At 44.2% G+C, this 23600-nt stretch overlaps 1 protein-coding gene across 4 annotated transcripts in view; it reads right to left on the bottom strand.

Moving 5' to 3' along the window:
• SLC25A13 (solute carrier family 25 member 13) overlaps positions 1–23600 on the bottom strand; it is a 180364-nt gene that overhangs the window by 24684 nt on the left and 132080 nt on the right. For 3 of the 4 annotated variants that reach the window (XM_059171174.1, XM_059171173.1, XM_059171177.1), the window contains one exon: positions 9726–9866. The exons of the other annotated variant lie outside the window; for it this stretch is intronic. In XM_059171174.1, coding sequence (XP_059027157.1) covers positions 9726–9866 — 141 coding nt within the window. The remainder of the gene's footprint in view (positions 1–9725; positions 9867–23600) is intronic. 4 annotated transcript variants of the gene reach the window in all.

The raw sequence follows: 23600 nt of genomic DNA on the forward strand, positions 1-23600 counted from the left end.
TCTGTCTACTTGTGATCTCTCTCTGTCAAATAAATAAATAAAATCTTTAAAAAAAACAAAACAAAACAGTATTTTTCAAGGTTCCTCCTTTTATTTCCTATTTTATTTCCTATTTTATTAGGAAATAGGAAATAAAATATTTTATTTCCTATTTATTTCCTATAAATTTATTTTATTTCTTATTTTATTTTATTTCCTATTTTATTTTTATTTATTTCCTATATTTCCTATTTTATTTTATTTCCTATTTTATTTATTTATTAAGTAAAATAAATAAATATAATAGGAAATAAATTTTATTTCATATTCCAAAGTCCAAAGAAGTATGCCTGACCTAGACACAGCTGTTGACCACACATCATCAGAAACTACCCAGGACTGGGGCAGAGTGGCAGGAACCACGTATTTCTACAAGGTTATCCATTAGTTGACATCCCATAACTTAAAATTAAAAATAGCACATCATACAAACTATGAGCTAGTTTCTAATTTATGTCCTTCACATGCATTATTTTCGTAAATCCCGACAACAACCCTATGAACATGTGCACACCTCGACTCTCCTCTTTGATGCACCTAGAACACAGAGACAGGAAGATAGAAAGTCTTTTTCTTTCCAGGTGTTTTTTTTTTTTCATTAAGGCAACCTTTAAGCATAATACAGATAATATCATATGACTTCCAGTATTATTCTCAAATTCTCACCATATTAGATACAAAACCTGGACCCCTTGAGGTATTTGACATCCTCTTCCGAACTTCAAAAATTCTGCCTTTTAAATAAGATGTCCAAAATGTGCATATCTGTGGAGGGTATTTTTGACAAAGCCATCAGGAAGGCACACCAACAGCTATCACTTGGAACAGCAAAAGCAATACGGCCCCGCTGCCAGGTTACCTGGGGCTTTTGGTACAACATATGAGATTCCTGGTTGCTACGCTGCTTAACATAGGAATTTAAAAAAATAAAGGGCCCTTTTGCCTCACAAGGGATAAAATAATTTTAATTTCTACAATTTAAAGAGCTGACAGAAGATCTAACATGTTCTTAGTCTAAAAAAACAAAACAGAGCAAAGTGGAGTCCTTCTCCCAGGATAGCCACCGTATACAAATAGCACTGGTTACAAAAAACATCAGCAAGAGCAGCTACCTGCCCCGGCCTCAGGCAAGTCAAGTTCACAATGCTTAGCGCTGTCTCAACTCTCTCCACTTCCACTCTCACTGCCAATGACGACCCCAAACCTGCCAGCTATGGCTCCCTGTCTGCGCTCAGTATATAACTCTCTGGTCAAACTTCCCCCAGCCAGCCAGCATGTGCTCTCTCCTATCTGTCTCAAAAGACCTTTATGTGATAGCTCAGGTTTCAAAGAAAGAGAGACTGGACTGAGTTAGCAACCCAGTCTCCTACTTACTTAAAACGTCTGTGACCTTAGACAAATTACCCAAACCCATCAAGACTTCTTTGCCTCGGTGGTAACTTGGGAGCTTAAAAAAAAACAAAAAAACCTCCAAAAAAACCCCCCACAAAAAACACTACTAACTGCCTCCTTGACTGTAGTATGAATTAAATGACACGACATAATATAGAGCTTTAAGCACAGGGCCTGGCACAGGTAAGCGCTCAGTCACACAACCTCCCATAAGTGTCTGTGCCATTATGCACCGACATGCATTCTCTCTTTCTCTCTCCCAAGCCTGGGCTCTGTCTCTACTGCCTCTCCTGAAATCCTAGCACCATATTCGATCTTGCTATCTTCAGATGCTTCAAATCCTTCTGTCTCTAGAGACTCTTTTTCCTCTCTATAGTTAGCTATAGTTCTCATAACAAAATAGAAAAAGGCAACGAATCTCTCAACCTCCTCTCTCCTGAACATCCTTCCACTCCTTTTCTTCAAGTTGCTGTACTCTTTTTCTTCTTTTCTTTCACAGTAAAATCTTTAAGCTGAGTGGTCTGTAGCTGCTAATATTTTCTCATATAGGTTTCTACTTCTGCCATTCTACTTAAATTGATTTTTTAAAAATAACTGCTGACCTCCATCTTTAAGTTCAAAGACCTTTTTTCTTGGGCTTTATCCTGTCTGGTCTCTGTTGCACTTAATACCACTCACTGCTACCCCCCTCCTCTGTACTTTATCCCTCCACCAACTCCTACTAACAACAGTTCATTTCAGTTTTCCACCTGAGAGCTGCTTCTAGTTTTTTCCATCCATTCTTCTTTTTGGCACCTAGATGCGGGTGGTCTCCACGTTGCATCACTGGTGTCCCATCGGCTTGGAGATATTACCCACTCTCCTAGTTTCACACATGCATATGACCCTTAAAAGAGCCTTTCAGGTCCCCAGCCCTCTGACAAGGTCTGACACAGCTTTGGTTTTATACTCAGAAAGGCAGGGCAGGGCAAACACCACACAGGGAGTCAGGAGACAGGAGTCTTGTAGCCCTACCCCTGCCTACTAAGTCACCTGGGTAAAACCAAGATTTTTGGGCTTCTCATCTCAATTAGAAAGGTAACACCAGATAGAAGGTCTTGTGAAGGGCGCCTGGGTGGCTCAGTGGGTTAAGCCGCTGCCTTCGGCTCAGGTCATGATCTCAGGGTGCTGGGATCGAGTCCCGCATTGGGCTCTCTGCTCAGCAAGGAGCCTGCTTCCCTTCCTCTCTCTCTGCCTGCCTCTCTGCCTACTTGTGATCTCTCTCTGTCAAATAAATAAATAAAATATTTAAAAAAAAAAAAAAAAAAGAAGGTCTTGTGAAGTTTCTGCAGCTTCTTAAATATCAGAAAATTCTAAAGTTTACTGTATCCAGGTGCTCAAGCCAGAAACCTGGGAGTCATCTTTTAATCTTTATTTTTCACTTTGCACACTTTCCAAGAATTTATGAGACGGATTCTCAAGCATCCTTCAAATATATCCCCTCTCTCACTGAAAATAAAACTTGATACAAATATATATATATATATATATTTGTAATTTTTATCTATCTATATATATATGGCAAACATATCTAAATTTTAAACTGATAAAAAACAAAAAACCCCAAACATATCCCCTCTATCCCTCTATCTCCACCATCATTTCCCACCATCCCCAGCCTAGATCCTCCTAACAAGCCACCCACCTTCAATCTTAAGCTCCTACGTGGCATGTCCATACTGAAACTGAATTATCCTTCTTCAAACACTATCCTGATCACACCTTTTGTCTTTGCCTTCCACTGGTGAAAAATGACTCCTCCTTTAAGGCTACCTCCCCTTCGGAAAGCCTTTCTGTCCTTGCCACTGAGTCAGCCCCACTTCCCCAGGGACCACGTCGTACACTCCCTGACAGCCCTTCCCAACTGCACACATGCTGTATTCCAAGGATCTTTTTACCTGTTTGACTGCTCCATGTGATGGTGAACTTCTTAGGAAACCATGCATTTTTGTTTGTATCCCCAGTGCCCAGTGCAGAGCTTGCTAGGTGAAGGAATGGGAGACTCCAGAAATACGAAATCAAGCTCTCAATCAGATACTTTCTTTACATTTGATATCCCTGGTACCATAATCTTTGGTCACTACTTGCCAATTCACTCACTTTCTGCGCTCTAATATCCTTGTTTGTAACTTGGGAACACCTGGCTTTTGCTTGCCATTCATTTGCTCAAGAAATATTTATCAAATGTCTATTTATGTGCCACAAACGGTTACAAACAGCAGTGAAAAAGCTAGCTCTCTGGTATCAGAGTACACTCTAGACGAGCAGACACAAACACACAACCACATCTACAACCAGCAGATGGTACTGGGTTCCCTGAACAGAACTGGAAGATGGCACTAGGGACAGTGAGCGACCCGGCTGTTTTTCCGAGCAAGCCTCTGCTGACCTAAGACGTGAAGGGAAGAACCTTCAGGCAGAGGGAGTGAACTTGGAATACCTGAATAAAAGAAAGGCAGCCAGTGTAGCTAGAAGAGGATGGCACAAAATGGAGGGTGGAGAAGACAGGCCCACCGGGGAGGAGCTGGGACTCTATTCTAAGTGCAGCAGGAACCTGCTAGATGGTTTTCCATCAGGGACCCCAGTTTCTGTAGGGCACACTTATTTCTCATTTCCTCTGGTTTCTGCTCAAATATCATCTCATCTGAGAGGCTCCATGGATCACCCTATTAAAATGTATCCCCCCCCACCACATCCCACCCTGCCTTGGCCCTTCTCCACTCACCTGCCTCCTTTCCCTTCTGATGTCAGAGATGTGCAAGGTTTTTTAATTATTTATTTATTTATTAGTAGAGCTGACACAATTATTACCTTCGTTTCAGGTGTACAACACAGTGATTCAACGTCTCTGTATATGCTGAGCTCACCTCAAGTGTGGCTACCAGAGGTCACCACACAACTCTACTGCAGGGTCACTGACTCAATCCTTATGCTGTGACTTTTATCCCTGCAGCTGATGTGCTCCATAACTAGAAGCCGTACCTCCCCCTCTTCTTCACCCATTTTGCCCATCCCTCCGCCTCCCCAAAAACAAAAATCTGTTTTCTTCAAGGGTGACGTTTTCTACCCACCAACCTCTGAGCAGGGAAGGGACTCAGCTTTCATCAGAAGTATGTTGATTGCATTCCCAATCAATTAATCTGATTACACTTTAAACAGATCAATTCTGGGGACAACAGATTTAGGGAAGTCAAGAATCAAAATGAATAAGCCCAGGAGGAGGCTTTCACAGAGGCCCAGAGGAAAGACAAATGTGGGAGGTAGGGGTGAGAATCAGCAATGGAGAGGCTGTAAAACCATGAAGTGGCCCTCGGTGTTAGAAAATTCGCAGGGCACCACTGTCCCCAAGGGCACGACGGGTGGGGCCATGAACTCATAAAAATATTTTTTAAAACGTTATTCTTTTTTTTTAAGTTTTTATTTATTTGACAGACAGAGATCACAAGTAGGCAGAGAGGCAGGCAGAGAGAGGGGGGAAGCAGGTTCCCTGCTGATCAGGGAGCCCAATGTGGCCAGGATCCCAGAACCCTGGGATCATGACCTGAGCCGAAGACAGAGGCTTTAACCCACTAAGCCACGCGGGCGTCCCAAAATAGATATTTTTAAAACTACTAAATTGAGTAATTATTCTTATGTACTCCTATTTTATCAAGCTCAATTTGCTAAACTGTTGTAATCTAACAAAATCTACTAACACTAAAACAATGCATATGCACATGCCCCTTGACCTAAAAATTTTAATTGCTGGGAACTTATCATTTGTATATACTCATAAAAATATGTCAAAATATCTCGCAGGGATATTCACCTTGCTGTTGCTGGCAATACCCACAAACTGGAAACAACATGAACACCTATCAACAGGAAACCGCTTAAAAAAGCTCTAGAGGGGCGCCTGGGTGGCTCAGTGGGTTAAGCCTCTGTCTTCAGCTCAGGTCATGATCTCAGGGTCCTGGGATCAAACCCCCGCATCAGGCTCTCTGCTCAGCGGGGAGCCTGCTTCCTCCTCTCTCTCTGCCTGCCTCTCTGCCTACCTGTGATCTCTGTCAAATAAATAAAATCTTTAAAAAAAAAAAACAAACTCTAGAAAAAAATCTACACAGCTCTTGAGGAAAGAGCTTTAAGGTAAATTGTGTGCATTTCAAACTCACATAACATTGTGTGTCAACTATAGTTCAATTAAAAAAAAAGAAATACTGTGTATTTAGAAATACTCTATTTGCATTAAAACACACACATACACACACACAGAGCACTGATATTGATCCAGTATGTGATAATCAGAGAGGAAAAGAATTGAGAAATATTGATGTAAACAGAAAGGTTTTCTTTTCTGAAGGGTATGTAACGAAGAGTGGTTATCCTCTGAAAAGAGGAGGAAACGGGCAGTAGTAGAGAGAGAATCTTTCTCACATGCGTTCCTGAATTATTTTTTTTGCAATGTGAACTTGGATTTTAACTTTTAGAACACACAAACAACATCTCCTGGAGACAACTAGCAGACGAAATAGGAATGTACCTGATATATCATTACTTGCTTTCCGATTTTATGGCCAGTAGCTCCAACAGCTCATTCACGTACACTCCGTGAACGAACAGACATACGCGACATGCACGCATGCATATGAAAACTGTGTCTGAACACTGCTGAATGCAGTGGGACAAACGCTTTTGGTTAGAACACAGCAGACGCACAGCCCACATCCCGAGGTAACCACTTTCCAGGGTACAGCTGATGCGTAACTCATGATTAAACAATCGGAAAGCGGCTGCCAACAATGCTTGCTGTCCTGGCTGTCAGTGCCTCATGGACCTCACAGACCTCACTGTCCTCAGAAAAAGACAGAAATTGGTCCACTGCTTAAGGAAGCATCTTTGTAGCCTCTATCAGCCATGTTCCCATTTAATGTGAAATGAGGTTTTTTTCTCTTCCTACAGTGTAATCCATTCCCTTATCAAAGCTCTCTGTTGCCTCCTATGGAAAAGGCACCATCCAAGAGAAGAGGGATCAGAAGATGGATACCACCTCCTCTTCCAGGACAGAATGTATTTAATTTATTTTACTTATGCTCCCGCGGCTTATGCAGTTAAACAAAATTATGTAGACCTCATATATTCTTAAGAAAGGTAGTGTATGTTGCAGGTTTTGTTAAAAACAAACAACCCCCCCCCCCCAAAAAAAAAAACAGCAAAACCAACTACATTATATTCAAGTAGCTCCCGCAGGGGCAGTTAATTATCCTGCCCTGACTTCAATCACCCACCTAGTCTGCACAGCGACTCGATCTCTTAATGTTACCAAAAGAGGGGGGGCTTTGTTTGCAGAGTTCACTGTATCTGCTCTAAACTATTTCTAACCTCAGGAATGTGAAATGTTTACCACAGCCACTTTTTTTTTTTCAGTTGTAAATGTATTTTTAAAGCAAATATTCCAATTACCATTTACTGGGAAGTCACAGAATAGCTGGGCATTTTGCAAGTCAATTCAGGAGAAAAATGGAAGACCGGTTAAGTCCAATTTAAGCGAGATTAAACAGCAGGCCTAACCACACAGACAGAGCCACTCACAGAGCACTCCCCTAGGTCCCACATTGTCATGTTAACGACAGCAAACAGAAGACCCGAGGGCAGGAGAATGAAGATCACCAGTCCCCACTAAGACAAGGACACCAGTTCTCCCTCTCCCTTTTTAAAGACCCACTGGCAGGGACGCATACAAGTTCTAAAGTATTAGGTCACTCCTGGTCAGGTGCATTTTTCTACCCAATGATGAGGAGAAACAGAAAAACCTTTATTACTGAAAAGCGCTATCCTGAAACAAAATCACATTAAACCATACAGAAATGCAAAAGCTGTGATGCCTGGACAAGGATGGCTCTTGAATTGCTAAAGGACTTCTGATCAGGGAGGGCTGGGGGACGGTGAGTGGGGCCTGGGGCCGGAGGAGAGCCAGTCCCCAGAAACAAAACTGCGGGATACTGTAACGGAGGATCCCGCTGACGGAGCGGAAAGGTGAACTCTGCTGAGTGAGGTCTAGACTCCGTCTTAGCCGATGGAGCCGATGACACCCATGACCTGCAAAAAGGATGAGACTGCCAACTCACTCTCCTGCACAGAAATCAAGTTTCCCGAAGCTCAAGGTGGTGGTGACCTCACTTGGTAATTACCACTACACCAAAAGCGGCGTTTTCTAAGAAGGCACCAAGCCCTGTGGAATGCCTCTGAACTAGATTAAACCACCGGGCTAGTAATTAAACCGACTTTATATGGGAGAGATCTCTTGCTCAAACTTGAGCGGTCCTGCTCATTTCAGGAAAGCAACTGCAGCCCGGAAGTGGAAACAAGCCACCTCGGAGCCCCAGCGTCAGCACAGACGCGGTCCTCAGCAGCCTCTGCCCTCCTAACTGCTCCTTCCCAGGGGCTGGAGAGGGGATTTCGGTTTGGAAATGCCGTGAAGGTGGAAAGGGCTCGCTCTCAGTCTTGTATCATTTGCAGGTAGTTTAACGGTCTCCGTTTCTGTGTCATCAAACAAGTTTTTACCATTTTATCTTTCGAGACATTTCGATAGCAGTCATTGCCATAGCGCCTAAGTGCTTTCCCCCCACACAGCCCGCTGAAAGACAGCGTGGCGTCTTGTCAGAATGACGCGCTGCCACATCGTGTTACAGTCTGCAAGGAGCCTAAAAATTTAGAAAAGATGATTTTTCTTCAAATTTATCAATGCTATGCTTCGTTACAATACAGCGACGAGTTCCTTTGCGGCTGGATAATAATTTGGTAGATGAAATGGCTCTAACAGTGTTCTCCGCGGCACAATCACACACTGAACATTTGAAGTGCTACTTAAAAAACCAGCACATTTATTCCTAAACACCACACATGCCTAAATATAAAGCAAGGTTTCCCCCTAGGTCCCCAGAAAAGAAGGGGTCACATTATATTCAATTCTAACAAGTCTCGGATCAGGGGGTACTTTTCCAATCCCTTCACCCTGAGAAGTACAGAGTAGCATTCCAGGAAGGGCAAATTTGCTCGAAACAACGTCAGCTCTTACTAAACTAACACTGGATGCCTCCCAAGATCACCTGCAAAGCTTGAGTTTTTAAAAAAAGGGAGAAAAACTCTTCCTGGGAGTCGGATGTCACAAATGCTGTGCTGGATGTCAAAACCAGGCACTGGAAGTTCACTCTCAAAAGCAGTTATCGGTTGTTATGCGATGGGACCAGGTATGTCCACTAAGGGTGAACCGGGGAGAGGAGAAAAGAAACAACTGTCCTAATGTTTTGTGTCTGTAGGATAAAACTTCCAGGGATGACCAGGCACACAGAGCCCGCAAGTGCTTCACCTTGCCAGCGTGAGATACAAATGAACACAGTGCCCTCCGTGAGACCACATGAATGGCTGATTCAAAAAGCGGTGATCAAAACACTGATTCAAAATTTTTACAAAGAGTTTGCACAGAATATTTCTTGATACCTATGTACAGAAAAGAGTAATACCAATTTTATATGATGGGATTTTGTATATTTGTGGGGAAATCAATGACCACCATTTTCTGTGAACATCTGACTTCAGGTTTACTTATTCCTGAAGCTATACTTAGTCAAATTGGCCACGGAAAACATTTTTTAAACCTTCTTACTGAAAAATGGTAAACACCTTATGTTTCATAAAGCCTTAGAGCTGTGCATATATGGAGCTAATTCTAACAAATTCCAATTCAACTTTTTGGTAGAGAATTGTGAATAACAAATATCAAGAACTTTCTGAAAGCCCAGTTTTTGTCATTATTCCAAAAAACTGTTTTCTAAATGAAAAATACATACGGACAGGGCCGGAATGTACAGGACCAGGAAATAAATTCCCCATCTGGTACAGGCTTTTCCTGGAACTGAGTGCTCAGCCTGTCTTCCGAGAAACGGCACCCTGTGATCCATCTATCCTTCATAGAGGGCAGCACTGGGAACTAGGGTTTTGCACCAATAACAAAACCGAAAGTTCCCTGCCATTGATGCTGTAAGGTATGCAGCAGGACGCCATTCACCTCACAGTCAACCGTGATCAGTGTATTCTGAGGATGGCTTTTTGAAAGCGGGCATGAAGGTGCCCTATGGGCCCCAGTGGAATGTCTTCTCCAGGTACCAAAATGTGAGGAATCGATTTCATGCCGAGGAGAAGTTTACTTACATAGTTTGCCCCATTTGCTAATTTAGAAGTTGAACACGGAACTAATAATTGACTGAAAGGAAAGTTACCTTGTAGATCCCAAAGAACCCCAGGTCCCTTACGACAGACAGGGCACTGACTCTGGGACCAGTGGTGATCTCTCCAGCCACTTGCAAACGGATCTTGACGATTTCCAAAGGATTTGTGAAAATGACCTGGGAGCCTCCTGCCTAAAAGAGAGGAAAAGTAAAGATTTAGGACCAAAGAAGGGTAAGGGTAAGATGGGTTAGGAAGAGTGGAGGCATTATCCTTCACGGAGTGCAGAATATTCTATCTTCAAGAGTCTATAGTTTCACAATTAAGACAGTGACGAGTCTGATCAAAAATACAGCTATTGCCAAAGAGACTTTGGGTACTGAGATCCTATTTCCCTCACTCAGAGGTTGAAAGAAGGAAAAAAACAGAGACTGATGTCTCCTGGCCTCACCAGTGTCTTCACATGGAAATGACAAAGATTCCCTGAAGCACAAGCAGCTGCCATCACAGGGCTCAAAGCCAAGGGCACAAAGGCAACAAGAGAATGAAAATCAGAGTATCCAAATCAAGACACACTAACTTGCTTGTCAGAAAAGGAGGAGACAAGGTGGACACAGGCTCTCCCATGACGGACCTTCTGACTCTGGCAGTGACTCAAGAATTGCCAGAGAACATGTAAACGTAGATAAAAGCTCTTTTTTCTTCTCTTAAAAAATCAGGTCCATCATCAAACCCCCTTTTATGGAGTTGCATATTCTTATAATTTTATTTATGTATTACCTGTGTAAGATTGCTCTTTTCACGAAGATAAATGTCCAAGTAGTAAAAATATGCATTAAATCAATCATGGCCCAAACTTTGAGCAACGTGTGTTATTTCATTCCAGCAGTGACTGGGTGCCCCACCCCTGTGACCATCGGTGGAAATCTTTAAAGTGTACTATAAGGGAAATTTTAAGCTAGTTATTTCAAAGCTAAGCCTGTATTTATTATAAGCAATTACATTCTTTCCCACTGTACTTCAACTTGTTATTCCTTGTCACACATACATTAAATTTTTATTTCATCCGCACTCAGGCTGACGCAGGATACAGTACAGAATCCTGACTGCACAGTAACGTTACCACAGAGCGATGCCACCACAGCGGCGATGCTGCTATTTTACAGCTCCGTTGGTGCCATCACGGTAACAAGCATGATGTAGACTCATAGGACACAAAACTACTTCTGGCTAGATTCCCTGACGTCATTAGCCAATGTATGGGCCCTCACCAAAGGGCCAGTACTAACCAACAGTGGCTGCAAAGATGATCTTGGAAGTATAACTTAAACTACTCGGAAACAAAAGTGAGATAACGTACATACCCAATGATCGGGGATGAATTAAATGAATCTGAGTATGCCATGCAATGAGTACTATATGCTGCCGATAAAAATACTGTGGAAAATGTTCAACATACATCCTGGGAAGTAAGAACCCTCCTACTGAAACGCATGTCCAGCTGTCCCCGTTAGTCCTTACCACCATGCACAGAACACACCAGTGCAGTGCTTGTGACTGGTAGGATACAAGTGGTTTCTTTTCTGCTCTATTTTGTATTTCTTCTACACAGATCATGTATTACCTCTACAAAAAAAACCACAAATGCCTCTACATAACTTACCTGATATACATAGCAACATTAGAAAAAAAAAAAAAATCTGTTCACCCATTAATTCTCTATAAATCAAATTGCTTTTTCACCTTTACTAACTTGATCCCTTAATCAAGACACACTTGTTAAAAACAGACCAAGCTTTCCACTCACTGCCCACATTACAACTGTTTCCAAGGCAGCGGTATTGCCCAGTGTCTTGACTGCCACACGGACCAGTCCTTCTCACTTGCTTGTTTTACCCACCCCCTCCGGCTCTCCTAGGTGACTCTTAGAAGATGGGGCAAACAACTCTGGTAGAAAAAAACCTAGAACGGATGCATCAAAAGGCCCAAGAAAGGCCCTCGTAAAGTGGGAAGAAGAGCGTGAGGCGACACGCCCGGAGGCCAATGTGTTCTTCTGGTCTGCACAGACACTAGGCTCCCTCTTCTCGTTGGCTTAGAAGAGCCAAGCTTTGCTTCCACACTGCTGTGACCTGCAAGGAGGTGGCGGGGCCAACCCACAGCCTGTCTACAGCCCTTCAGGATTCTGTGGGGTTGCACCTCCATCGTTGCACACAACGCGCCAGGAGTTAAGGTTGGCAGAAGGAGGTGAGGAGACGGAGACAGACCCGGCTTAGTAACAGCACCAATGGCACAATGAGGATTAGGTTTGTGCTTCTTCTTTTTTTTTTTTTTAATTTAATTTTTTATTTTTTATAAACATATATTTTTATCCCCAGGGGTACAGGTCTGTGAATCACCAGGTTTACACACTTCACAGCACTCACCAAAGCACATACCCTCCCCAGGTTTGTGCTTCTTGATCCAAGCTCTTGAGCTGCAGTAATGAATGAAAACTTATTTTGAAATCATGCATGGGAGCAGAACTGCTGAGAAAGATTTGTGGAGTAGGAATTACTCTGAGACTGATTTTTAAAAGCTCAGAAGTAGGCAAGAGCATCTCTACCAAGGGCAGAAGGGAAAGCGGTCTGCATACACTGATCGCAAAGAACAGCACGGGAACAAACGCAAAGCAGCACACACAGCCTGCAGGCGGAGCGTCCCCTGGGAGGACCAACCCTACCCCCCTCGTCCCTTTGAGTCAAACCACCTTACCTCATACGAGGCCCAAATTGATGGTTGAGTCAAACCACCTCACCTCATACGAGGCCCAAAGAGATGGCGAACGGACTGCAGCCAGCACAGTGCTTGGGACATGGTAGTGACTCCAAACCTGACTCCTTTCTGGTCTCCTAAGAGGGACGGTTCTTCTCTCCAGCTGCATATTAGTCACTTTAAGAGCTCTGAAAAGCAGTGACTTCTAAATCCTACTCCAGCCAAATAAGAAATTCCGCAACCACCCTTTTACAAACTGCTCCTGCAGGAGTAAGATGTGCAGTGAGAGCTGACGATTGCCTGACTTCACTGCATCACCTCCAGATCCCTCTGAATGCGGAGAGGCTGCTAGACAGGCCTCCTACAGCTGGGCTTTCTTTCTTTCTTTTTTTTTTTTTTTAAGATTTATTTGACAGAGAGAAACCACAAGTAGATGGAGAGGCAGGCAGAGAGAGACAGAGGGAAGCAGGCCCCCCGCTGAGCAGAGAGCCCAATGCAGGACTCAATCCCAGCACCCCGAGATCACGACCCAAGCCAAAGGCAGCGGCCCAACCCACTGAGCCACCCAGGCGCCCCCAGCTGGGATTTCTAATGCCAGCTTTCCACTTTATTTCAGAAAGCAACTTTATTTTACATGTGACCTCACAACAAACTTCTACAGATCCAAGTGGTGCCATTAGTAAAGGTACAATTCTTAGGTACAGAATTGCTTTCTTACTTGTTCTCTTCCATCTGTACAAACACTTGTCAAAGTTCAGGTTATATACAAAATAAGAACTTAATACTCCATTCCCTGACTCCAAGCCAATCAATAGATACTGATTCTCTGAGCACAGCAGAGTGAATTCTAATCACTAAGGACAATGCAAAAGTCAGATCCACTTCAGACAGCTGCAGGGAACAGACACACTGGGAAGAGAGGGTAGGGATACCGAGAAAAAAGGATGGGCTCCTTGCCTCAGGTGGGCTCAGAAAGAAGAACAGACAGATTCAAAGTGGCACTTATAGAGATTCCGAAGATGAATCGGTCCTTTGGAGTCAAGCTAGAGGGAAACGGGAGACCCCGAGGCACCGAGCGACGAGGCTTATCACCAGATGTGCAGTGTCTGGGCATCACCACGACAGGACCACTGAGCGGCATGCTGGCTGCGGCTGTCCTGACTCCCGGCCTGTTGTCCATTCACAGTGCCTTACCCCTGTGCCTCCTCTGGGAGATCAAAGACAGTGGGCTCCAGGGGCTGCCAACAGGAACACCTACTGTGTGTGCCGGCTTGGTGTCCCTCATCACTGGAGAGACCTGGCTGTGTGAAGACATCCTGTGTGTGCGTGTGGAACTGCGTCACAGATCACTTCCCTGTGACTTTCCGGAGTCTGTGGCAAGTAGAACGGGCGAAGACCTTCGACACTAGGACTTGCTCTGTGTGGTATGTCGTCTTTACCGCGGGCACACAGACTCATCTACAGATCTCTTGGTGTGCTCCTTCTCGCCAGAATCGTAGCTGCTAGTGCATCCGTCTAAAGACAAACACGCACTCACGGCAGACTCCCTCTGCTACCTGATCATGCTTTCACTCACATCATAAAGATTCACCACATATTCATAAGTAATCGTGCTCAGAGTTTGTCCTAAGAACTCCAAGCACATGAGGTGAGTGAGAAAGCATGCCTGTTCTCAAGGAGCTTGAAATAAGAGTGAAGGAATAAATATTAATGAAGCACCCCTTACTGGCCACTGGGGTATTGCTCTGCATGGATTACCTATCTCCAGCCCTCCCAGAGGTCTTTCTTCTAGATTTTACAGAAGAGAAAACTGAGGCATAAAACATTAAAGGAACTGCTATGGGCTGAACTGTATCCAAAAAAATTCATAGAATGAAGTGAGTCCTAACCCTCAGCACCTCAGAGGGTGACTGTATTTTGAGACAGGCCCTTTCCAAAGGCAGCTAAGGGAAGAAGAGGTCGTATGAGTGGGTCCTACTCCAACGTAACTGCTGCCCTACTATGTACCATAAGAGCCAACTGAGATACGGACACAAACGTGCACACAGAAGAGACCACGTGAGCGCACAGAGAGAAGGCCACCACCATCGAGCCAAGGCAAGAGGCCTCAGAAGAAACCAACCCTGCCGACACCAGCTTGGACTTCCAGCCTCCAGGGAGGCGAGAAAATGAATTCATGTTGTTTAAGTCACCCAGGCTGTGGTATTCTGTTACAGCAGCGCGAGCAAGCCAATACAGCACTTATGAAGGGCTACACAGCCTGCGAGCAGAGGATTTTCGACTGGGCTTGATAAATACATGCCTTATGAGGAGGAAAAAACAGCACATGGGAAGAAAGGTAATTATAATATACAAGAGGTAAGGTCCAGACAAATTGCCATGGCAATCTGAAGGAGGGCAAGATTTCTGCTGGCTGGGATACTGTGGGGAGGCGGCATGTAAGAAAATAACACATCAGCTGGTGACTGCGTGCAGTTCGGATTTAGCTAATCCAGGTGGAGAATGGCACAAAGGCACAGTGACGGGGGCCTGCCACACTCACAGGGTACAGAGACCCACACCACACCTGTCCAAGCGAAATCTTAGTAAGAGTGATCACTATGGTGAGATCAACATTTTCACCCACTGGCATTTATTTGGGTGCTTACTATGTACCAGGCACTATGCCAAAAGCGCTGTTAAGAATCTTCCCTTTCGGTCCTCATCACAGAAGGTGGGCAATACTCTTCCAGTTTTATAAGAGAACAAAGCGAGACCAGAAGGCTGAAGGAGCTCATGTAACGTGCCCGAAATCACAAAGCTGGGAAGGGGGGAGCCTGGACGCAGAGCACACCTGCTGGAGGCTGGCCGTGCCCTCACGCCACGAAGCACCGCACGTTCCGTCCTGGCAGCTCGCAGAACCTGCCAGCCACTCACACGGGGCCTGCGGGGCTAGGAGACAGACAACGCAGATAAGGCCACGGGGGCCAAATCACGGGACGTCTCGAATGCGACGCTGAAGACCCGGGCTCCATCCTGCAGACAGCACCTTCCACTGCGTGTGCCGGGAGGAGAGCAGGTCCGGAATCAAGCCTGGGAGCTGGAGAGGTCATGACTAGTATCTGTGTTGCAGAAAGAGGACCGGATGGCAGAAGGGAGAGGGTTCAGGAGGGAAGGAGAGCCCTGAGGCAGGGCAGACAATTAGGGCCTGCTAAAGCAGACTAGGTGGGAGATTTAAAAAAAAAAAAAAGGCCAGAATCAGAACTTCACTGATCAGGTAAGGGGTAGGGGTTGCGTAAGTAACAGACATAGTACCGAGCACCGGCCTGGCTGCTGAATGCGGGGCCAAAGGAGTGTGTAGGAGCAAAGAAAGGACCCAGCGTTTTACATCTGTGTAACAGGACCATAGGCACATAAGGGTGGGGGACACTTCCGGAAGGCAATGGAAAGGTGCGCTGGGAGCAGGGATGGAGACAGAGGAGAGCCTTTCCCCACATCTGTGCTAACCAAAGGCAGGAGCTTCCATGGGCTACAGGGAGATGAAACACACAGAGTGGAAACCGAAGATGTGACGAGAAGCCTCTGCCACAAACCACAGTGTTCAGAAGTCCAGGCACTGAAGTCAAGAAAGGGACTTCCGGAGGGGAGAAGCCAACAGTGGAATGGCAGCAATGCCTGCCGGCACAGGGAGGCAAGGTCCGGCATACGGTGTGATCTGTGACCTGGAAGATGGGAAAATGGACGCTGGGGAATTAGAGTTTGTATAATACACATTTTTTTTTTTAAAGATTTTATTTATTTATTGGACAGAGAGAGACACAGCGAGAGAGGGAACACAAGCAGGGGGAGTGGGAGAAGGAGAAGCAGGCTTCCCACTGAGCAGGGAGTCCGATGCGGGACTCAATCCCAGGACCCTGGGATCATGGCCTAAGCCGAAGGCAGCCACTTAACGGCTAAGCCACACAGGTGCCCCTATAATCCACATTTTTAAGGGAAGGGAAAGGGAGAGGCGATATCATATTTGGAAGCAAGCAAGGTAGAATGCAAATGTATTTAGCGTAATTAAGGAGAAAAGGAAGACAGAACTGGGAATGGTTATGTTGCACTTATACAAGACAGCATACAGGTTCCGGGTAGGGGAGGAGAGGAAAGCAGGGTGTGAAACCGGGCTTTTCCCTACTCCTTCTGCTCCAAAGATACAGAAAAATATAATCAAATGGGTCAGGATTCAGCAAACGGAGATCATGAAAGTTCTGAAGCATAAACCAAACATAAAAACAAATGACCTCTGAGAATCAACAGTAAACACAATGTCCTGGCTCCCCAGAAGTTATGGTGAGCTTAGTCCAATGTGCAACACAGACAGGTCAACAAGGTAGCTAATGACTTCTGGAAGATGAGTCCAGGGCAATGGCTCATGCATTCCCCGCCTCAACTCCGAAAGACGGAGACACAGTAGGCTGCGGTGTGCCCATGTGCTGGTTACGGCTGTGATGTGCACCTGTCCGAGAGGACCCAGAGCCACAGAAGGCACCACAGTGGGTTTCCTGAGACCCTAGCCCACTGAGTGCATGGGACCTGCAGGTGAGGAATGAGTCAGTTCAGTGAGATGGGGACTCTTCCCTGGGCTGTTACCAGGTACTGAGCAAGAACACTGCACTGCCCAATGCACTGTAGTGAATACCAGGGTCAGTATGACAAAGTATTTTGTAGCAACTTTTTAAAAAGAAATTGTGTTCCCACTCTATAGCAGCTGTGTAAGAGTGCACAGAACTAAGAAGAGCCCCCACCCTTACAGAGCACACGTTCTAGAAGTTATTTATAGGACTATGTAAAGATGAAATGAAAGCGTGCACATAAAGCGTGTATCCTAGTACTTAGCATGCTACTCAATCAACGGTACTGATCACCATTAGCAAATACTGTTTAGGTGAATTTCGCTTACCAAATGCCCTCAAAGCCAGTACAATGAGCTCCCATTTTGTCTTTCCCTAGAAATCTGTAAATTAAACTTTCTTTTTGAGGAAAGCACCGTGATACTGAACATTGTATGAAGTAGTAATCTAGAGTAAAAAAAGTTTCAAGGGGGAAAAAAAAAAACCTCTCCTAGTGATGGGTGATGGAGAGATGCTCAACATAACGGGAGAGTTTTTATTTAAATTCATTTAACTTTATCAGTTAAATCCAAGCTCACATTCAACAAAACTTGGGTACTTCTAATTCTGAAATACTTCTGTTACTGATAAAAGCCTCGTCCTGTCCAGCTGTAGGAAAGAGCTGGTAAAGCAGCCATGGTAGCTAACCAGTACAGTGTCTCCCCCACTCTCTTGGGGGAACTGGTTTCTGCACTTCCATCCAGCTGTGGACGGCCCCCAAATACCAGCAAACCACTCTGGAAACGAGCACCATGAGTCACAGAAGCAGTGGAGACGGAGATCAGGTTGGGCACTGCGCCAAAGCTCCCCACCACCGAAAACAAGGCACGGGGCACGTTCTTCTGACCAGGCCGTGAGACTGCTATAGGGAAAGCCTCACAAATGCCCATTCCATCCAAGATCAACTTCCACTGCCTTTGGACCTTTAAAGCTGTCCTAAGTCAATGCTGGACGTCCCATTCTGCTACCAAACATCCACGTCTCTGGGAGAGCTGCAGTGGCTGTAATCTACAGCCACTACAGGACTACAATGCACCGTCTTCATCAGTTCACCTGTGCATCAGGAGGGCTGAGGGCAACCCAGCTCAGCCAGGGGCATGGGACTGAGCAAGCTGCAACTATGTCAGCGTGAGGCCCAAGCACCAAGCCTCCCAAATGGACAGGGCTCTCTCGACACAAAGCATCATTATTTCCAAATGCTCTAATTTTTCACGTGACATGCTCCTCACGGCTTGAAGTAAAATCACAGGGTTTTTCCCTCTAATACCCGCCTCTCTGAAATGGACTAGAGAGAATGCAAAGAACCTGAAATGTGGCTCCTGTCCCAGCTTTTGCTCATTGACCAGAGACTACTGTAAGCTTGATTTCTTCTTCTTTCTCACAATTTCTCTTGCCATGTTAGTAATGATGAAGCTCACTGTTGACACTTCTGATGCCGCACAGGTAATTTTATTGTGGGAAGGGGTGAATCTACTTTTTAAAAACAGAATTTCAAAAAATCAAATAGAAAGGCAACATACCCTAGGGCCCTAAGGACAGTGACCTCACACTAAAATGAAACTATCATAGTTTAGGTCCAATAGTGATGAACAAGTAGGTTTTAAAGTCACATGCCTTAGAATGAGTTGCCAAGGCTATCTGCTTATCATTAAGCTACGGAAGAGAGCTATAGCTTTAACACATTATCTAAATGTATATCTAAATACATTATCTAAAGGACTGGTTCAGTAGCTCCGGTTCATACTTCTCCAGGATCCATTTTCTTTCACCTGTTAGGAACTAAACAAGCCCTTCTCCAAAGCCTTCTTTCCTAACCTGGATAGTGTCCCTGACCATTCTTTCCTGGGACCTGGGGAGTCAAGCCAAAAGAACTCACACGATGAAAAAGCATGCTTTCGTATGATCTATACCCCTCAAACAATTCTGGGCAACGGTCTTGAGAATATTCAGAAACTATTAACAGTCATGCAATAAAAAAAAAAAAAAAAAAAATCAATCCTGTCATCAATCTGCTGTCCACAGAAAACACAGCAGTGTATTTTTTTTTTAACATAGCATAATTCCTGCTATATTTTAAACTAAAAGCATTAAATATAATCACCTCCCTTTAATTTGAATTCACATGGTAGATACTTATAGCTACTTAAAAAATTAAGTGGCAAAATGTATATGAAGAATGTGTATCTTGATATTTTAATTATGCTCAATTGAATGTACTTAGATTTAAAGTGCTTTTCACAAATGACATGTGCTAAGAATATCTAATTGCACACTGACATTCTAAAATGTGTGCTTACATGTGTCAAAAATAGATTAATATGAAGTTATGGAATATGGCTTTTTTAAACTAACACCCAAATACATTATTTTGATTATTTGGATACAAATTAAATTATAACTATAAAAAAGGTCTACACTAGTAAATGTCTAATGATGCACATTTCACATAAAATGAATGTTCAAGTGATGACAGTATCTAGTATTTAGAGAAACTAAAAAACAAAGTTGTTTTGTTTTTTTTAAATATTTTATTTATTTGAGAGAGAGAGAGAGAGCAAGCACACACAGAGGGGAGACACAGACTCTCCTTTGAACAGGGAGCCGCACGTGAGACTCAATGCCAGACCTGAGTTGAAGGCAGATGCTTACTGACTGAGACACCCAGGCACCCTGAAAAACAAAGACTGCTTAAGAAATCTAAGCTCCAAGATATTTTCTATTTATTCTCTTACTAACTCAATGTTACATGCAAACATGAAAATAACTTGTAAGTAGTACAGGTATTATCATCATATATAAAGATCACAGCGGGGGCACCTGGGCAGCTCAGTTTGGTTAAGTGTCTTGACTCTTGATTTCGGCTCAGGTCATAATCTCGGGCTCCTGAGTTCGAGCCTTGCTTCGGGCTCCGTGTTCAGTAGGGAGTCTGCCCCCTTCCTCGCGCCCCCCCTCACCCTCTCTCAAAAAAGAAAAAAAATATATCACAGGGAGGTACCTGGCTGGCTCAGTGAAGCTCATGACTCTCGATCTCGGGGTCCTGAGTTCGAGCGTCAAACATTGGGCATAGAGCTTACTTGAAAAAAAAAAAAAGAGGTTTAAAAAAAATATTCAGCAAATAGTGGAGGATGAATGAAATTAAAATACAGTAGCTGACAGCAGTCAGGTATGTGGCAATACCCAAGATAGGAATTCAACAATCTCACAAAGAAGCTGGCAAATGTGAGGGGGCATGAGCCAAGAAGTCCCTCACCCTCTATCCAGCTCTGAAGGGACAGTGCTGGGGACAGTATTGGACCCAATGCCCACAGGAGACATCATTGCTCAGCTACAACGGAGAAGCCGAGTCCTTGCTGCAAGTTGAGAAAAGAACCTTTAGCTGAACTCCTGGTGCTATAGGCTCAATGGCATCCCTCAAGAATTCCTAAGTTGGAGACCTAACCCTACACCCTTGGGTTGTGACTGTATTTGAAAACAGGAACATTAGAGAGGCAATTAAGGTAAAATGAGGTCATGTGGATGGGCCCTCATTCTGTATGACTGGAGTCTTTAAAAGTGATGAAAACATGGGCCTCACACAGACCAAGGGCTGACATGTGAAGACACAGCAATGAGACGGCCGTCCGCAAGCGAAGAACACACGCTGCAGAAGGAAACCCAGGCACCCTGCTCTTGGGCTCCTGGCTTTCCTAAGTCTGAGAAAATAAACTTCTGTGACTTCGACTGTGCAGTGTGTGGCATTTTGTTACGGCAGTCCTAGCAAACTAATATGCCTAGCTATCTGACTACACGCAGCCTCGGACCGTGAACCAGTACAGGGTCGCCTCCTTGGATGTGATGTGTAAAAGAAGCTGTTCAGTAAAAACTCTGGAACTAATGGAAATTTTAAGAGAGAACTGGAGTCTCACCACTTAACTGTTTTTGAGAAACACCAAACTGAAATTTCCTATTCTTAACTTCTTAACTACACGGCAAAAAGGCTATGCTGTTTACACATTTTACAAGTATCAAGTATCGTATTTTCAACTTCATAGGATTTTAATAGGCCTATAGAAGCCTGGCCAAGAAACCAAAGTGTAATCCATTTGACTGACATTAAAAAGCAATTAAGTTCCAGACCTGTCAAAAATGTTCCCATTTGGGCTGTGTCTGTGATCCGTGTCTATTTTGACTACTACTACCAGAATCATGTAATGATTTACAGACCTTCAATGTCTAAAGTACCTTAACTGCATAAAAGCTGTAGCCCAATCGTTCTTTGTATTTTCACATCATAACAAACCCCTCCTCCATTTATTAGATAACCAGAAGGATGGCCCAGTGCTTGAACCGTGTTGAGTCAAACAAGGCTGTGACTTTGCCACAGAAGGAAAAGGGAGGAAACAAGAGAGAGACATCTCGCTGGCTCAGGGCCTCTTAGGAGCTGGACTTTCCCCTCACACAGAAGATGCTAGGCAGGCCACCCTGATAAACTGGGTGCCATCAGATACCTCTGTTCTTCGTGCTCCAAGTCCAGCTCAAGTCTGGAGCATGAGCTCCCCCGGAAGCAGCCAGGCTTCCAGCCCACTGCCCGAGTCCCAGCCCAGAAGACTTTCTGGCCACACTGTGACCAAGCTGCCTCATGAACTTCTCTGAAATCTCCAACTTAAGAGACTGTCACGGTTAACATTTTTTGCTACTTACTGGGTCTTCTATTTTTTAGAGTTGTTTCAGGTTTACAAAAGCATTTCCCACCTACCTCTTGCCCCCACACATGCAAACCTCCCCCACTATCATCACCCCCACCGGGGTGCTGCGTTTCTTAGAACTGAAGAACCCACACTGACACATCATGACAACCCGAAGTCCACAGTCCACCTTACAGTTCATTCTTGGTACATTCTATCAGTTTGGACAAATGTATAATGACATATCCACCACGACAGTATCAGAGTTACGTTCACTGCCCTAAAAATGTCTACATGCTATGCATTTCTCTGCCTCTCCTCCACCCCTAGCAACCACTGATCTTTTTACTGTCTTCAGACATTACTGTTTCCAGAATGTCTTATCTCTTCTGGATTCTATGCTGTAATCACACAGTACATGGCCTTTCCCACTGGCTTCTTCCACTTACTAATATGCATTTAAGGTTCTTCCAAGTCTCTTCATGCCTCCATACCGCATTTCCTTTTAGACTCCATACCCATATCCCTTTGTCTGGCTATCCCATGGTTTATTTATCCAGTCATCTACTGAGGGACATCTTAGTGTCCCCCAAGTTTTGGTAGCTGGTAGCTATGAATAAAGCTGTTTTAAGTATCCTTGTACAGGTTTTTGTTGAAAACACAAGTTTTCAACTCCTCCGGGATAAAACCAAGGACTGCAATCACCAGATCTTACAGTTTACTTTTATAAGAAACCTCAAAACTAAGTTCCGAAGTGGCTGCACCATTCTGCATTTCCACCAGCAACGGATGAGAGTTCCTGATGCTTCACACCCTCCCTGGCATGCGGTCAGTGGTTCAAAATTCAACCATTCTAACAGGTGTGTAGTACAAGCTCTCTGTTGGTCTCTTTTGTTTTAAAGCCACTCTTTCAGGGGCACCTGGGTGGCTCAGCTGACTGGGCAACTGCTGTCAGCTCAGGTCATGAACCCAGAGTCCCAGGATCAAGTCCACACTGGGCTCCCAGCTCCATGGGGAGTCTGCTCCTCCCTCTGACCTCCTCCCCTCTCATGCTCTTTCTTACTCTCTCTCTCAAATAAATAAAATTTAAAAAAATAAATAAATAAAGCCACCCTTTTGCATGACTCCTTCATGATTCTGACATGATAACTTCATACATTAATTATTCAATAAAACCTTTTCTAACAACATAAGCAATAATAAATAAGCTGTATCAAGTACCCCAGGTATTTTAAATATTTTACATTCATTCTGCTCCTAAGGTTCTGCGTATTTTGGGGATTGGAATAAAGCCAAATAAAATAAACAGAACCTTTTTAACAGTTAGTTCCTTTACTGAGGGACAGAAAACATTTCTTATAAGACATCCTGGATAAGGACACCTGGGTAGCTCAGTCGGTTAAGCATGGGCTCAGGTCATGATCCCAGGGTTCTGGAATCGAATCCCGCATCGGGCTCCCTGCTCAGTGGGGAGCCTGCTTCTCCCTCTCCCTCTTCATGCCGCTCCCCCTGTTTGTGCTCTCACTCTCTCTCTGACAAATAAATAAAATCTTAAAAAAAAAAAAAAAAGAAAGAAAGAAAAGAAAAAAAGAAACATCCCAGATATGTATCTATAGGCATGGGCATGTTACAGCCATTCCCTCAAGTCCATCATTTCCTTTACACTCTGATCCCTGGAATTACTGCCTCTTTCATGACTATCTGTATCGAAGTTAACAGCAACTCAGTACATCAAATCACTACCCTACATTTACTGCCCTCATTACCAACACCTTTTAATCAAGCATTTATTCATTCAATAAATGTTTTTTAGGCCTCTCCCATATATCAGACACAATGCTAGGCATGTGGACATTAACAGTGAGACGTGGGTCCTGTT

This window comes from Mustela lutreola, chromosome 4, assembly GCF_030435805.1.
Source record: "Mustela lutreola isolate mMusLut2 chromosome 4, mMusLut2.pri, whole genome shotgun sequence".
NCBI lineage: Eukaryota > Metazoa > Chordata > Mammalia > Carnivora > Mustelidae > Mustela > Mustela lutreola.